This window comes from Hypanus sabinus, chromosome 23 (assembly GCF_030144855.1).
Source record: "Hypanus sabinus isolate sHypSab1 chromosome 23, sHypSab1.hap1, whole genome shotgun sequence".
NCBI classification, from domain to species: Eukaryota; Metazoa; Chordata; class Chondrichthyes; order Myliobatiformes; family Dasyatidae; genus Hypanus; species Hypanus sabinus.
Window position 1 is genome coordinate 19,650,942 of NC_082728.1, and position 16,813 is coordinate 19,667,754.

At 40.9% G+C, this 16,813-nt stretch overlaps 1 protein-coding gene across 7 annotated transcripts in view; it reads right to left on the reverse strand.

The window, feature by feature from the left end:
• Nucleotides 1-16,813, reverse strand: part of LOC132380011 (zinc transporter ZIP11-like) — a 795,493-nt gene that overhangs the window by 388,998 nt on the left and 389,682 nt on the right. For 6 of the 7 annotated variants that reach the window (XM_059948456.1, XM_059948455.1, XM_059948460.1 and 3 more), the window contains one exon: nucleotides 11,499-11,666. The exons of the other annotated variant lie outside the window; for it this stretch is intronic. In XM_059948456.1, the coding sequence (XP_059804439.1) occupies nucleotides 11,499-11,666 (168 nt within the window). The remainder of the gene's footprint in view (nucleotides 1-11,498; nucleotides 11,667-16,813) is intronic. 7 annotated transcript variants of the gene reach the window in all.

Sequence of the window (16,813 nt, forward strand, 5' to 3'; positions counted from 1 at the left end):
ACTCTTCATCCCGCATTGTCAATATGTGTTGATTATTTATTATTATTACTATTATTACTCTTTTTTTCTTTTTGTATTTGCACAGTTTGTCACTTTTTGCACATTTGTTTTTCGTCCATCTTTTATGCATTTTTCATTAATTCTTTTGCATGAAACACTCTGGGGTCCTCGCCTGCATAAGTTCAGAGAAGACAACCTCTGGCCCCATCAAACTCATGAGATTGAGGCGCATTTGATCCCATCCCAAGCCCCAGTTTGTGTGGATGCTGTGTCATTTGCTTCCCTGTTACAATTTAATGCCAAGAAATAACAAAAATTACACTGCATATAATCAAAGGAATCATATTTATAAATCTTAACTGAAAGGTTAGTAAAGAATAACAAAAAGAAAAGGGCCCATTCTAATTAAGCAGTCAAATGGCATGGGTTGGAGCTCATCTTGAACTTCTCCGTCACTCACGCGCTGGGCCCTCTGTCAATGTGAAAGCACACACCACCTTCCAATCGTCACTCAGAATCCATCTGGAACAACGGGTCTCCCACCAGATCGTATGCTACGATTGGTTCTCCCCAGCACCTTCTCTAGTCATCTCCTCTCAAACAAAAGCCCCAAGCCCAGCCTTAGTATCCCTCAACAGAGAAACCTCTCCTTAATCCGACCATCCTATTTGGATGGCACACATTTCTCCTCAACTCTTATCTTCAACAGTAACCCAAACAAGCATGAAAACAGAACAAATTGAATGGCTAAAATGAAATAATACAGCATAACAGTAAAAATATGAACCAGGGCATTACACGTGTCTCTTTGTGTGTACTGTGAAATGCTGCACGAAAATGAATCTCAGGGCTGTACAGTAAATGGTGACCTCTATGTACTTTAATATTAAATGTACTTTGAACTTTTGAACCATGTTTCAAATGATCCTCTAAATAAACCTGATATATATCCTAGATAGAGAGGATGTATCCTTAAGTGGGAGAGTCTAGAAACAGAGGACACAGCCTCAGAATACAAGGACATTACTTTAAAACAGTGATGAGGAGGAATTTCTTTAGCAAGAGGATGGAGACTCTGGGGAATTCATTGCCACAGGTGGATATGGAGGCCAAGTCATTGGGTATATTTAAAAGAAAGGTGATAAGGTCTTGATTAGTAAGAGTATAAAAGGTTACAGGGAAAAGGCTGGAGAATGGGGTTGAGAGAGATAATAAATTATACATGATCTACATGAAAGAGCAGACTTGATGGGCGAATGACCTAATTCTGCTCCTATGTCTTATGGTCTGAGGAGTACCTTCCTCCACCACTTATTCAGGCAGTGAATCCAGTTGCAAATTTTAACCACCCCTGGAGTAAAAAGTCTCCAATAACCTCTAAATCTAAACCTCTTCCCTCTGGTGATGGTCACCTCAGCTTAGAGGAAAGGTTTGTCGTTATCTTCCTCATCTATTTCCCTCATAACTTTGTAAGCCTCATTCATGTCACCCCTCAGCCTTCTCCACTGCAAAGGATATGAACCCAGCCTATGCAATCTCTCATTATGAACACTCCATCACGGGCAACATGGTAGTGAACCTCCTCTACACACTCTCCAGAGCAATCACATCATTTCTGTAGTGTGGCTAGCAGAGATTCACTACAGACTTGCTAATATTTTACAAAGTTGTACCACAACCTTCCCACTCTTATAAATCTATCTCAGCTAATGAAAGCAATTATCCCATATGACCCCTCAACCACTTCAGTTCCCAGCAATGCTGCCCCCAGGAATACTTCAACATGTATATTAAGGTCCAAGTGTTCCTTAGTACTTCCTAGCAATCTAGAATTCATTGTATACAGTATATCCAAACTTTAATAAACGTAACAGCCTCACATGCCTCAGAGTTAAAGCCCACCTGCCATTTCTCTGCCCATCATACCAATTAACAAATATGCCGTGGCTACTTCCCAGTGTCCACAACAATGCCGATCTTTATCAGACTCAGATTTAACATCACCGGCATATGTCGTGAAATTTGTTGTCTTTGTGGAATGGAATACATAATAATAGGAGGAAAAGACTGTGAATTACAGTAAATGGCTAAATTAAGTAAGTAGTGCAAAAATTGAAATAAAAAAGTAATGAGATAGTGTTCATGGGTTCAACGTCTATTCAGAAAATGGTTGGCAGAGGTGAAGAAGCTGTTCCTGAATTGCTGAGTGACAGCTATGGCCTTGCTAATCATACTTGTTGCATTCATATTCAGATCATAAATGCGTATGACAAACAACTACAGTCCCAGCTCTGATCCCTCAGTGAACCACTGGTCAGGTGCCATCACCAAAAACAGTCTTCAACCATCAACTCCATGCCTGCTGTGACCAAGTCAATTTTGGAACCAATATGTGAACTTGCATTGAACCCCTGGGCTCATTCTCATTTGGGACCTCGTCGAAATCTTTAGCAAGTCCGCGTAGACTGCATTTACCACACTGTTGTAACTGTGTTTTCGCGCCTTGGCCCAAGAGTAACACTGTTTCATTTGGCTTTATTCATGTAAGGTCGAATGACAATTAAACTCACACAAGAGAAAATCTGCAGTTGCTGGAAATCTAAGCAACACACACAAAATGCTGGAGGAACTCAGCAGGCCAGGCAATATCTATGGAAAAGAGTACAATCGACGTTTCGAGCCGACACCCTTCGGCAGGACTGGAAACCCTGCGAGACATGCAGCTATTTAGAGTTGGGGAAGAGAGTTCAACTCGAACTTCAGCTATCTTCAATAACACATTTAGACATTTCCTATCTGAATAGTCAAACAGGTCGGGCCCATCAAAATCATGCTGATTACTCCTGATTAATCTTTGTCCCCAAGAGCAGATTAATCCTATTCTTTAAAAATATCAGTAATTTCCTTGCTGCTGATGTTAGATTAACTGGTTTATAATTACCCAGTTTATCACTGCTGCCTTCATCCATTCATCATTTGAGAGACAAGAAATACTTCATGAGGTAAAGCATTTTTTTTCACAATTAATTCATAGAACGTGTGTACTGCCAACCAGCAATGTTAATCGACCATTACTTTCTTTGTAAAAATGATGTTGGATCACTTCTTTGAATCAGTGCCATTTCATGTGCTGGTGTCCTGGGGCTGAGCTCTTTATTTTTTCAAATAACGCTGATTGCAACTTCAGTGTGACTGGCGTTAAGAACGCGCAAATGTTGGTTATGTACCTTTTAAAGATTGGAGGGAGAAACTTCTGGCAATGTGTTCATTCAAGACTCAAGTACATTTATTATCAAAGAATGTATAAATTATACAGCTTTGAGCTTTGCATGGTTACACTTAGTTAGAAAGCAAGAAAACTAAAAGAACCCAATTAAAAAAAAGAATAAAATATAAAAGTTAAAAGACCAACACTGGATACACAAGAGCAAAAAAGACAGATCTTGCAAACAATTGAAGTGAACAACAACATTCTGAACCAAAATTGATTCCTCAGATACGAACCCCGGAGCAGCCTGGAGTAGGCCCAAAGCCTCAATTATTAGTTCATCATATTAGTAGACATGGAGCACAGCAGCTAGAGAAGGCTTCATAGGTAGAGAGAGGAGTGACCATCACAGAGAGCGAGCAAAGTCGACTCTCATTCTGGATCCCAACACCCAGTGGTGTTTAAATTGATCATTGCTGAGAGCAAGCAAAATTGGCTCTTTTCTCCGATCCGGGCTGGCGTTTAAACAGCAGATCGTACCTTGCATTAGGATCTGGGCACCGCTGCGGTGAAAGGCTCTGGGCCTAGATCATGCTGCTCTCGACTCGCTCTGGCCTCAGATTTCACTGCTGCATTGGCAGTGAATCATTTGAATTTCACTGCTCCAGTGAAGTAGCAGTGAATCGTGATTTGCATTTCCATTGTGTGAAACAGGCCGACACTTCTCCATCCTATTTGTATTCAAAGACCACAACCACCTTCCATTATGCTACAGCCAATGAGGGGAAGTCACTTTCTAGAGACCCACTGATAGCAAGTTGTGAACAACTTTGATTCCACATTGGGTCAAATGCTGACTTGATAGTGGTAGCAAAAGTTCATCTTCAGAATTCAACATGTTTTTTCTCTTTCTCAGACATCCCTCCTCTCCCGGAAGTTCCAGGAGTCTCCCACATATTGGTAGTGGCTCCCTCAAATTATATACCATATCCGGGAATTGATTTTTTTTTAGAGCAAGCAAGCGAGAGAGAGAGAGAGAGAGCGCGCACCATGGTAGAGTATTCCAAAAAAAAAGTACTTCACCCCAGAGTACACTAAAGTACCCTGCCTAATAGGGGTCAAACATAATGACAGTGTTGCTCGCTGTACTGTTTGCAACAGTGACTTTTCTACTGCCCATGGTAGGTTAAAATGTAAAAGACATATAACCATATAACAATTACAGCATGGAAACAGGCCATCTCGGCCCTTCTAGTCCATGCTGAAGGCTTAATCTCACCTAGTCCCACTGACCTGCACTCAGCCCATAACCCTCCATTCCTTTCATGTCCATATACCGATCCGATTTTTTAATATATGTTGAGGTAAGTTTAACAGGTGTCATTCGTTTATTAGCATAGCTAACGTTATTTAAACTAGCTGGCCAGCTGCTAAGGAGCTACTCCTTTGTAGACATCCCAACTCTGCCGGAAGTCTCCCGCAAATAGAAGCAGCTACCTCCCTGAAGTTAGTTTTTGCAGAGTGGGATGTCTGCCTTCTGCAGTATTTATTGATTTTATATATATGTACAGTACTATGTAAAAGTATTATCAGAATTAGGCTTAATATTACTGGCATATGTCATACAATTTAATGTCTTCACAGCGGCAGTACAATGTAATACATCATAGAGAAAAAAACTGAACTACAGTTAGCATTCGTATATAAAATGGTTAAATTAAAATAAATAGCGCAAAATAAAAATAAATAGAGAGGTAGTGTTCATGGGTTCAGAGTCTATTCAGAAAACTGATTAGAGAGGGGAAGAAGCTGTCCCTGAATTGTTGAGAGTGCCTTCAGCCTTCTGAACCTCTTTCCTGATGATAGCAATGAGAAGAGGGCATGTGCTGGGTGATGGCAGTCCTTATAGGTGGATGCTGCCTTTGTGAGGCATTGCTTCTTGAAGATGTCCAGGATACTACAAAGGCTCTTGCCCATGATAGAGTTGGCTAAGCTTACAAAACTTTCTGCAGCTTGTTTCAATCTTTTCCACGGGACTGTAGTAACTTCATGCAGTGCACTGCGCTGCTGCCGCAAAAAAAAAAATTCATGACATTTGTACGTGATAAGCCTGATTCTGATATGGGTCTCTACTCTGGGTGGAGAGTGGGAAGGGGGCAGGGAGAGGGGAGAGTGGGAAGCTTTAGAGAGATATTTGGTAATGATCAGTAAACCAGTTGTTTGGAACCGAATGACCTTGCCTGGTGTCTCAGGACTGGGTGTGTCTGCACCCACACCACCACCCTCCACTCTGCCACCTGTCCCACACCCCTCCTGCAACACTCCACTCCTGCCATTCCCAACATTCTTTGCTCCCATCAGATTTACAAACTCACTCTCCCCTCCAAATACTGTGCAGAAATCTCAGTCACCCTAGCAACAAGAGTATATGTGCCTAAGACTTTTGCAGATAACACGATATTTCTTATTGTAGCGTATAATAACTTTTATACATTGCTGCTATAAAACAACAAATTTTATGACGTATGTCAATACTGATAAACCTAATTTTGATTCTGAAATTACTTATTGAGATCTGGAACGTATTTAGTTTGCAGACTCCAAACAACTCGAAAGTAAATGTGCATGAGCAAACCTGAAGTCACTTTGCTGCTGAATGTACTCTAAGTTAGCTGCTGGGAAGGTACTAACTAGTCCAGTCTGGATTTCACCATTCTGTCCAGACTACATGGATCGCTTTCCATATTGTTGGCAAATGTTATGAAAGAGTTTGGGTAGAGGCATAGTTCATCCTGATGCACAAATTCTCAGCATTTCAGCCGGGATGTCTCATCTGCTGAACTAAGACTTATCTTGAAGACTGAGCCAAACTGATTGAAGGCTGGCTCATGTCGTAATACACCTTCCTCGGGTCTCAGGAATTTCTTTTGATATTGGTGTTGATATTGGTTTATTATTCAAGATTTAGGATTGTTTATTGTCATTTTTCAGTACACAAGTGTAAAGGGGAACAAAATGATGGTTACTACAGATCTGATTCAGCATAATCCAGCACAAAAATTATAAAGAACACAACAAATATGAATCCATCAGCCCTTATCGCCATGTGTACCAAGATGCAGTGATAGTCTCGCATAAGGTTATATAACAATGCAGAATACAGTGCAAAAGCTACAGAGAAAGTGCAGAGCAGATAAAAGAAACAAAGTGTAAGATCATAACGAGGTACATTGTGAGGCCAAGTGTACATCTTGTTGTACAAGAGGTCTATTCAAGAGTCTGATAACAGTGGAATAGAAGCTGTCCTTGAGCCTTGTGGTATGTGCTTTCAGGCTTTTGCATCTTCTGCCTGATGGGAGAGAGAAGAGAGAATGTCTGGGGTGGGTGGGGGTCTTCACCTTACTGAGTCAGTGAGAAGTACAGACAGAGTCTACAGAAGGGAGACTGGTTCCTGTGATGTGCTGAGCTGTGCCCAGAAATCTCTGCAGTTTCTTGCTGGTCCCAAACCATTACGCATCCCAACAGAATGTTTAACGTGCTGCTTCAACTGGTAAAAGTCGACTGAGACACACCAAACTTCTTGAGCCTTCTGAGGAAGTAGAGTTGTTGGAGTGCTCCCTTGGTCATGACATCAACATGGCTGGACCAGGGCAGGTCACTGTGATGGTCACACTGAGAAACTTAAAGCTCTCAACCTCAGCACGGTCGATGTAGACAGTAGCACGTATACCGCACAATCCCATAACCCCCTATTTTGCTTTGTTGACATTGAGGGTAAGGCGGTTGTCATGGCACCATGTCACTAAGCTCTCTGTCTCCTTCCTGTGTTCTGATGGCACCAGCGGACAACACACCAAAGGTAACATCCTTCAGGCAGTTCAGAAAGCTATTTCTTTTACTTCTTCTCCTTTCAAATATGTTTCTGCTACTACTGGAGCCTGTAATCGACATTTTAATGGTGGGTTTTCTGGTCGGTTGAGCGACCTAACACGTTGCAGTCTCTGAGGGAGTTCGGTGAGGTTTCAAGCAAAGTGTGCAGCAGGAGGCCAAGAAGCCTGGACGTGGGGCACAAACCTATGATTGATTCCATTTCTCGCCAATGAAGGCTTCGAGGGAGATTGAAATCAACGAGGATTAGAGCAGAAGGCGAGTGGCCTGCGTTTGACCTGTCCCTCTCTCCTCTCACTCGCAGCTGGTGGACGAAGGTGCCTGTATTTAATCAGTCTCCATCTTGCTCGATGCTGTTGGAGGGTGGTGTCAGAGTCCTGGGTTCTGGGCCAGGGTTTCACTGATGCTCTTTGTGTATTGTACTCAGTAGTGCATGTTGTGATGTGCATCCGGTTTCTGGTTGTTGTTTTTCTGTTGCGATTTTGACCAGGGTGGGCAATCGAAATGAACTGCCCTAAACTGAACATCCTGGACTGTTTCGATGATTTTGTGGAGGTGTTTTTAACGTGTTTTTTTTTTGCAGTTTGCGCATTTTGCTTTTCTTTCCCCTCCCCCATTGGGGGGGGGTGGTTGGTGTTTTTCATTGAATGGGTTCCATAGTTTTTCCTTGCTTCATGGCTGTCTGCGGGAAGGTGAATCTCAGGGCTGTAAACTGCACACATACTTTGATAATAAATGCTCTTTGAATCTTTGACTCATCGGTTTTTGAGACATGGCCCACTACAAAAGGTATCACCTTCAAACCTTTAGACACTCGAGGGTATTCAATCAACTCCAGGAGGACAAAGTTGCCAAGTGAGACACCCATTACACCTCAACATCAACTCATTCCTCTGTGCAGGTTCTACGGCTTCAAATGACATCATATTTCCTCTAATCCTCAACATAGTTATAAAAGTCAGCCATTTCCAGAGCAAAGAAACATCAATGAGTCTTCAAACAGTGTAATAAAGTTAATTCCTTTCTTTCTGCATACATTTGGAGAAATTTCTCTTTCATAATTAAAATATATGAGCTTTAAACCACAAGACTACTCTGCAGGAACTTATTAGCCCTTACAGCGTGATCACAGCTGTGAAGGAATATGGCACCTTTCATTCAACACAGTCTTAACATATCCAGCAGTCTGGAACAGTGACACACAAAGCAATAAGAAGAACTGCAAACAGTAAGACTGAGTCATTGGCATTGTAAAAGATTCTTTTTCTGAAATTTCACATGATTTGGGTAAATTAATGCATCATGTTATAACTTGAAATTATATCATACAAAAATGATGCCATATGTAAATAAAAGAAGTGGCGGTATTGCATGAATATAGCCTGTAGCTTCTACAGACCCAATCAGGGTATCGGAATTAAAAAAGGAAAATCCACACTATCTTTAATATTTTTAATCTGTGTAAAAGTTACTTTAAAATGCCATTTTTCTTCCTTTTTACAGTGAAAATCCTTGATTTGGCTGCTTATTTGATAAATGGCATCAGAAGAGAAGCAGCAGATGTAATTACAAATGGAAATATATTTCAAGCAGTTATGGTGCCAGATGTGCAAGAAAATAATTAAATAGAAATGCAAATATCAAAGTAACAGGTTTCAGAAATAGCAACACACCACCGCTCCTCCATCAGGTCACACCTTCAAGCTAATTTTTAAGCACTTTGTTTCTCTGCAGCATAAGCCTCTACATCAAACGGAGACAAAAATCGATACTGCAGAAAACCACAGTTTCCTTTTACCCCGCCTTGCCCAAAGTTGCCCAGATTCTTCTGTTTACTTTTCCATCGAGATGTTTTCAATGTGACACCTTTCTTTTCTGTGAGCACAAATGCATCAGTTTTAATTCACCTCTCTTTGCATCATTAACTCAAAATAAATTTTTGCTGACACAAATACACTTCCAGATGAATGATGCTTTATCCTTGTGGGTACATTTTGTCAAAACAAATTTCTTTTTTCTAGTTTATAATGCTAAATCACACATTAGTAATTTTTTTGCTGGAGTCTTCTTTCTGCTTTGAAACTAGAGACTATTTGTTGGTTAATAGGAACTTGTCAGTACTATGGCTCCCTGGATCACAAGTCCCATGCCCAACTGAATTGTTTGCGCCCCGTATTTATTGCTTCATATTATTATTTCTTCTTCCTTTTGGTACTTGCACAGTTTATCTTTTGCACATTTTTTGTACACCCAGGTGGTGTGGTCGATTCTATTGTGGTTATTGGATTCATTGAGTATGCCTGCAAGAAAATGAAGCTCAGGGATAACAAACTTTCTTTGAACTTTGAATGGTTATGACCTTACAATCTGAGGGCAGTGTCAAATCACTCAACACTGACACCATTTCATAAATTGCTTGTGAGATATGGGAGAAAATTCACAGAGTTACCTTTCCCATCCTTTCAATGTCGGCAATGATCAGCATGTAGCATCTTGATTTACCAGCTGCCAAGGTACCTGGCTTAACCCTATCCATGGATCATTTATTAGATACAGAGTGTTGCAATCAGGAATACACTGTTAATGTTGGTAGTATTTACAATCCGTTATACAGGATTTACAATCCGTTATATAATCCTTCCTGCTATTATTGCTCCTTTGAACTGAAAGCACCACAAAGCATTCACATAAAAGACATGTTCAAATCTACGATAAATTGATGAGGTGATAATAGTTTCCTGTCTGTTTATATCCATCTGCTCCTGTATACAGTAGGCATCTGATAGGAGAAAGGAAACAAGTACTATACTCACTGACAGATATCATTTTTTAAATTACCGGTGATCTTAGAAAGCCCTTTGGCTTCTGGCTTCACTAAAATGCAGTTCTTCCATTCAACTTGTAGTTCCACATCAGTATTACAAACAGCAAATGCTGGAAACATTCACGTAGGTCAGACTACATCTGAAGAATGAAAAATAATTAATGTTTCAGATCTGGACTCATCATCAGAACCCTGTTCTGATGAAAGAGTAACCCTAAACATAAACGTTTTGGCTTTTCACCGATGCAATCTGACCTACTCAGTGTACCCAGTATTTCCTGTTTGTATTTCCACCTTCATGATAGGTTCAGTGAATATTTTCAAAGATTTGGAAGACTGATGAAGGCAATGGCAAACCACCTCTGTAGAAAAATTTGCCAAGAACAATCATGGTCGTGGATGGACCATTATTGCTCACGTCATAAAACACGACACATAATAATGACAATGATATAATTAAAGCAACCTAGGTGGGTTTAACATTTGTACATGGTATCAAATATAAAGGTTGTCACATTCCAACAATCAACACCAACATATCTTTCATTGGGTTATTTATTATTATAAAGAATAACACCCTCCCGATTTATGCCAACTCTGTAAGCAGCTTTTTAAAATTGAACAGCAACATTCATTTTGGTTCCAGCAGTAACATCCTTCTTCTACAGATTAATTAATTGATCAAGGTGCATTTAATTCTGAAGGTACTGTATTTGTGTTCAGTACTAGCTTGTTGCTGCTCTGACGTTGATAGGATGCAGAAGTGGGCTGAGAAGTGGCAGATGGAGTTCAACCCGGAGAAGTGTGAGGTGGTACACTTTGGAAGGACAAACTCCAAGGCAGAGTGCAAAGTAAATGGCAGGATACTTGGTAGTGTGGAGGAGCAGAGGGATCTGGGGGTACATGTCCACAGAACCCTGAAAGTTGCCTCACAGGTAGATAGGGTAGTTAAGAAAGCTGATGGGGTGTTAACTTTCATAAGTCGAGGGATAGAGCTTAATAGTCGCGATGTAATGATGCAGCTCTATAAAACTCTAGTTAGGCCACACTTAGAGTACTGTGTCCAGTTCTGGTCACCTCACTATAGGAAGGATGTGGAAGCATTGGAAAGGGTACAGAGGAGATGTACCAGGATGCTGCCTGGTTTAGAGAGTATGGATTATGATCAGAGATTAAGGGAGCTAGGGCTTTACTCTTTGGAGAGAAGGAGGATGAGAGGAGACATGATAGGGGCGTACAAGATATTAAGAGGAATAGACAGAGTGGACAGCCAGCGCCTCTTCCCCAGGGCACCACTGCTCAGTGCAAGAGGACATGGCTTTAAAGTAAGGGGAGGGAAGTTCAAGGGGGATATTAGAGGAAGGTTTTTCACTCAGAGAGTGGTAGGTGCATGGAATGCACTGCCTGAGTCAGTGGTGGAGGCAGATAGACTAGTGAAATTTAAGAGACTACTAGACGGGTATATGAAGGAATTTAAAATGGGGGGTTACATGGGAGGCAGGGTTTGAGGGTCGGCACAACACTGTGGGCCGAAGGGCCTGTAATGTGCTGTACTATTCTATGTTCTATACTTCTTACCTGGGATGTTGTGTATGGTGATGGCAAGAATAAGTAATATAATGCGCTTCCAACTGTTTTGTTGCTGCTCTGGCGTAGACCTTGATTGATTGAAAGCCATCAGACCCTCGGAGTAGTCAGAGTGCTGAGCTTTTTTTCTCTGATAAACTTCTCCATTGTCTACACTTTCTGAAAGGAAAAGTAATTATCAATCAGAAAGTTAACATGTTTGAGGTTTTTTTTACTTACATCATCTAAAATCATTTGACATTCGAGCTTCCAGAATCTGAAAAACATTATAACCTTCAGCTTTCCAACATCTACTAGACAAAAAGGCATTTATCTTTCCATCTGTTCTGCTAGAGGCAAAGCTTCCTCATAAATTGACTTTTGCAACTCCTAATACAAATGCCTCCCTGCAGTCATTTCAAAAGAAAGCATATTATTGCCTCAGAGTTCCTCAAAGCACTTTACAGTAAATGGAGGACTCTTTTAAAGAGCAAAACTTGTGATAATGGAGGAAATGTAACAAAGAATAAAATTTAAGGTGGGTCTCCATTATGGAAACAATTTGAGAGAAAAACTCTTGCTTTCAAAGGAAATAATACAAGATATCACAATTGCACCAAATTCAAAGCATGTAACTAAGTGGATTTTTTTGTAGAGCTGCATTAGATGGAACTCAGAGTTGTTCTCTGCGGTCATTCATTGACCGTGAGGTGAAGTACAGCTCAAATGCCATGTTTAGGTTTACTGACAACACCAGTTAGTTCAGTCAAGGGCACTGATAGGTCAGCATACAGGAGGGAGACTGAAAACCTGGCAGAGTGGTGCCACAACAACTTCTCACTCAATGTCAGCAAGACCAAAGGGATGATTATAACTACGGGAGGAGGAAACCAGGGGTCCTTATCAGGGGATCAGAGGTGGAGAGGGTCAGCAGTTTTAAATTCCTCAATGTTATCATTTCAGAGCATTTGTTCTAGGCCCACCACACAGGTGCCATTACAAGAAAGGCAGGTCAGTGCCTTTACTTTCTTCGACATTCGCGCAGGCTCGGCACATCCTCTCAAACTCTGACACACTTCTACAGATGTGCAGTGAAGAGAACATTGATTATTTGTATCATGGCCCAGTATGGAAACATCGATGCCCTTGAACAGAAAAGCCTACGAAAAGTAGCGGACATAGCCCAGTCTATCATGGGTAAAGCCCTCCTCACCACTGAGCACATCTACATGTAGCACAGTTGCAGGAAAGCAGCATCCATCATCAGGGACCCTAGCCATCTCTTCTTGCTACTGCCATCAGGAAGGAGGTACAGGAAAGTCAAGGTCACCACATCACCAGGTTCAGGAACAGTTATTACCCCTCAACCATCAGGCTTGCAAACCAGAGCAGATAATTTCCTTGCCCGATCGCTATATTGTCACCATAACCTTTAGACTCACGTTCAAGGACAGTTCAGAAAGAAATTGCTCAGGTAATGATTCCAATGTAAAATAAAACCCTCAATTTGCCACACCTTTCCATGATACCTCTTTAAATGTGACCATGGCAGTGGTATGCAAGGCCAGGTTATCTATTCAATGGTTATGCTAATTACAGCTAAAACATAGAATATTCATTTTCATCAATATTACTGTGGGAACTTTAACATCCATCTGAACCATAAACCATTTGTTTAACATCTCTCTTAAGTTAAAGCCAAATTAATCGTCAAATACACAATTTCATATATATATATATATATATATATAAATATACACACACATGTATGATGAGAAAAAGAGCTGTCACAGACACATTGTCTTAGAGAATATAACATTTAAAAGAAAAGCATAAATTACACAAAATTATACAAGAAAGAGCAGAATTAGGACAAATAATATCAAATCCACTGGAGTGCTAAGTGCCTGTAGTATTGCTAAACTGTGGAAATGATTAGGGTCACAACAAGAGTCACATTGATAGCTGCCTGTTTCTCAAAGCATAGCCTGGACTGCCAGAACAATTTGGCGTTGCAACTCTGAAGTGGATGTGAACCTTCAGTCTTGTGATTCCAATGAGCAATATTACTAAGAGTTCAGCTACAAGCCGACTCTGCACCTGTCTGATATGAAGTCAGTCAGTTCCCTGGGGTCCCTCATGAGGTCGTTCTGTTTTGTATGTGGTTACCAAATCCCAACACTCGGGGATGGCACAGTAGCACAATGGCTTGCATTATGCCTTACAGCATCAATGATTCCGTTCCCACCACAGTCTGGAAGGAATTTGGACATCCTCCCCATGACCATGTAGGTTTCCTCCAGGTGCTCTGGTATCCTCCCACATTCCAAAGACATATGGGTTAGGATTAGTAAGTTGTAGATATGCTACGTTGGCGCCAGAAACATGGTGACACTTGTCGCATGCCCCCAGCACATCCTCAGACACAAATGACACAGTATGCTTTGATGTACATGTGACAAATAAAGCTAATCTTTATCTCTTTTAAAATCTTTCATCATGCCCAAGACCACAATATCCCATGGTCTTTAGCCAATCATGACTGAGCTCCTAAATTATACACATCTGAAGAGCCTCCAATCTTTTGAAGGTTTTTTTAGCAGAGCATTTCTTATTTAGATAGAAAAACAAATTAGTAGAAGTTATCATTTACTTTGATGTATTTATTTAAATACTTCACAGAAATAAACATCTGGAGTACTGCTCTCAGTTCTGGTGACCCCATTATACAAAGGAATTGGAAGCTCTGGAGAGAATTACCAGGATGCTACCTAGATTAGAGGGAATGTTTTTTTTAAGGAAAACTTGGACAAACTAATACTGTTTTCTCTGGAGCAGCGGAAACTGACAGAAGATCTGATTGAAGCTTATAAACTTAAGGGAGGCTCAGATCCACTGTCTCTTCCCAGGGTCAAAATACCAGAGGACATGCGTTCAAAGGAGGTATGTGGGGCAAGTTTTGTTTTTCCACAGAGACTGGCTGGGTGCCTGGAAAGTGCTGCCGGGGGTGGTACAGGAAGCAGATTTGACAGAATTGTTTAAGAGGTTCTTTAATAGGCACATGAATATACAGAGACTAGAGGGATTCAGACCTTTTGCTAGCAGAATGGTTAAATTAGGTGTCACGGGCCTGATTATTTTCGCACAGCATCATGTGGGCCGAAGATTCTGTCCTGTGCTATACTGTTCAATGTGTGCAGTTTTTCACTGATTCTATGGTATGTATTTCTTTGTTCTTCTATGAATGCCTGCAAGAAAATGAATCTCAAAGTACGTAATGACATATACGTACTTTGACCTTGATATGCCCGTCATAAAGACTTTGCCAGCCTAATGGATTTTATAGAAATTACACCAAACAAGCAGCAAATATTCTATCATTTTGTTCTATGCCTGAAAGAACTTTTGGAGCAGCAAAGGGCGCCGCAGTAGCAAAGCGGTTAATGTGACGCTATTACAGCTTGGGGCGTCAGTGTTCAGGGTTCAATTCCAACGTCCTCTGTAAGAAAGTCTGCATGTTCATCCTGTGTGTGCGTGTAGGCTTCCTCCAGGTGCTCTGGTTTTCTCCCACTTGCCAAAGGCATCCCAGTTCGTCGGTAAGTTGTTTAAGTAAGTAAGTAAGTTGCTTAAGTAAGTGAGTTGCAGGACCAGTACTGTTCCTTAGACCGGAAGGGCCTGTTCCGTGCTTCATCTTTAACAAAAACAACATAACAACACTTCTACCGACTGAATAACATCTACATACAGAATGGAATGAAACATGATTTTCAATCGGTCATTCAGCTAACAGGATTTGAATGTACTGTCTGGGAAAACCAAACGTGTTGCGGTTCAGATGGACTGAGATAATTAGCAGTTTTTCGAAGTGCTAAACTCAGATTCGCTACAGCCAATATCATATTTTGTATCTCGTATAGTGTTAAGCAATCACACCTATAGAATTCATCTTGCCTGTGCAAGAATTTCATTACCACTGCCCTTACTGAATTCCATCAAATCTGGAGACACTTTTCCAGCTCTCCTTGTCTGTCGCAGCACCACCAATCTAAATTTAAAACACTACTAAGGAACACAACAAGATCAATCTGTTTTTAAAGAAAATCTTGAGAAAAGCACAGACAGAAATTTTATCAGGCTAGATATAGTAGGGACTGGGCAAATAGCTCAGGAACAAACTGAGAACTCTGAACAAGACCATTGGCAAAGACTTGCTTTTGGTTCAGTCATGACCTGTGTCCAAAATTAAACTCTTGCTCAATAATGTTCAGCACAATATGTCAAACTATCAAGAATGTGGGCAACTCTATTTTTTGCTCTCTTTTCGCACTACATCGGTTAATTGGGGTAGATGCTTATTTCTGACATCTCTAAAACAGCAAAATCTATTCGAGAAAATCACTAGTATTCCCTTTGTTCAGTTGGGACGCTATTCCACATAAGTGGGGTAGGACTCTGTTGCTGAACAGTTTCTAACTAGCATCAGACACGTGCACTTGCGTGGCCGTTAGACTGAACAGCATGCTTAGAGCGAACAGGTTTTAAATAGCGCCAGTTGTGTGTGTTTGTGTTCAAAAAGCGAGAAATAAGCAGTGAGACAATTCCGAACTGTTTTGCTTATGTGGGTTCAAGCATTCAGGCTTGGCGATGCCAGAAAAGGCTGGGAGTGAAAATGAAATGACTTCACTACATCAGCAAGTTAGGAACTATGAAAGGTTTGATGGTATTGACAATCATTTTGAATGTTACAATGAAAGTAAACGTTTAGAGGATGCAATTGTTGAGCATTATACGAAGGCAATTGTATAAAGGCAGTCCATTACCTAGGCGAGGTTCATGTGCACTGATTTTGTTCATTTACAATCAAAAGAGCATTGCAGCGTACACTGTACATGTTTCTTACTCTAATTTATAGTCTATTTTATGTATTGTTCCATACTGCTGCCACAAAACAAAAATTTCATGACATATGCCAGTGATATTAAACCTAATTCTGATTCTGATTTTCAATCCATTTGCTCTTGAACCAGAATATACTGCTGCAATCCTACACTGACAACACTGAGAGAATCCACACACCAGCCATTGCCATCTGGTTTGGAGCAGTATCCGCTCACGATACACAAAAACAATAGCAAACTACCAGCCGACACAGTCATTGGCTGCAGTCACTGCATGACCCATTGTGTCCAGGACTAGAAGCAGGCAGGGTAAATCATCGCAGACACTACACACCCTTTTCCAAAAGACCCCTTCTGGAAAGCACTAGTGGGCTATTAAAACAAAAACTTCACAGCACATTAACAGTTTCTTCCCCCAGGGAGCTAATC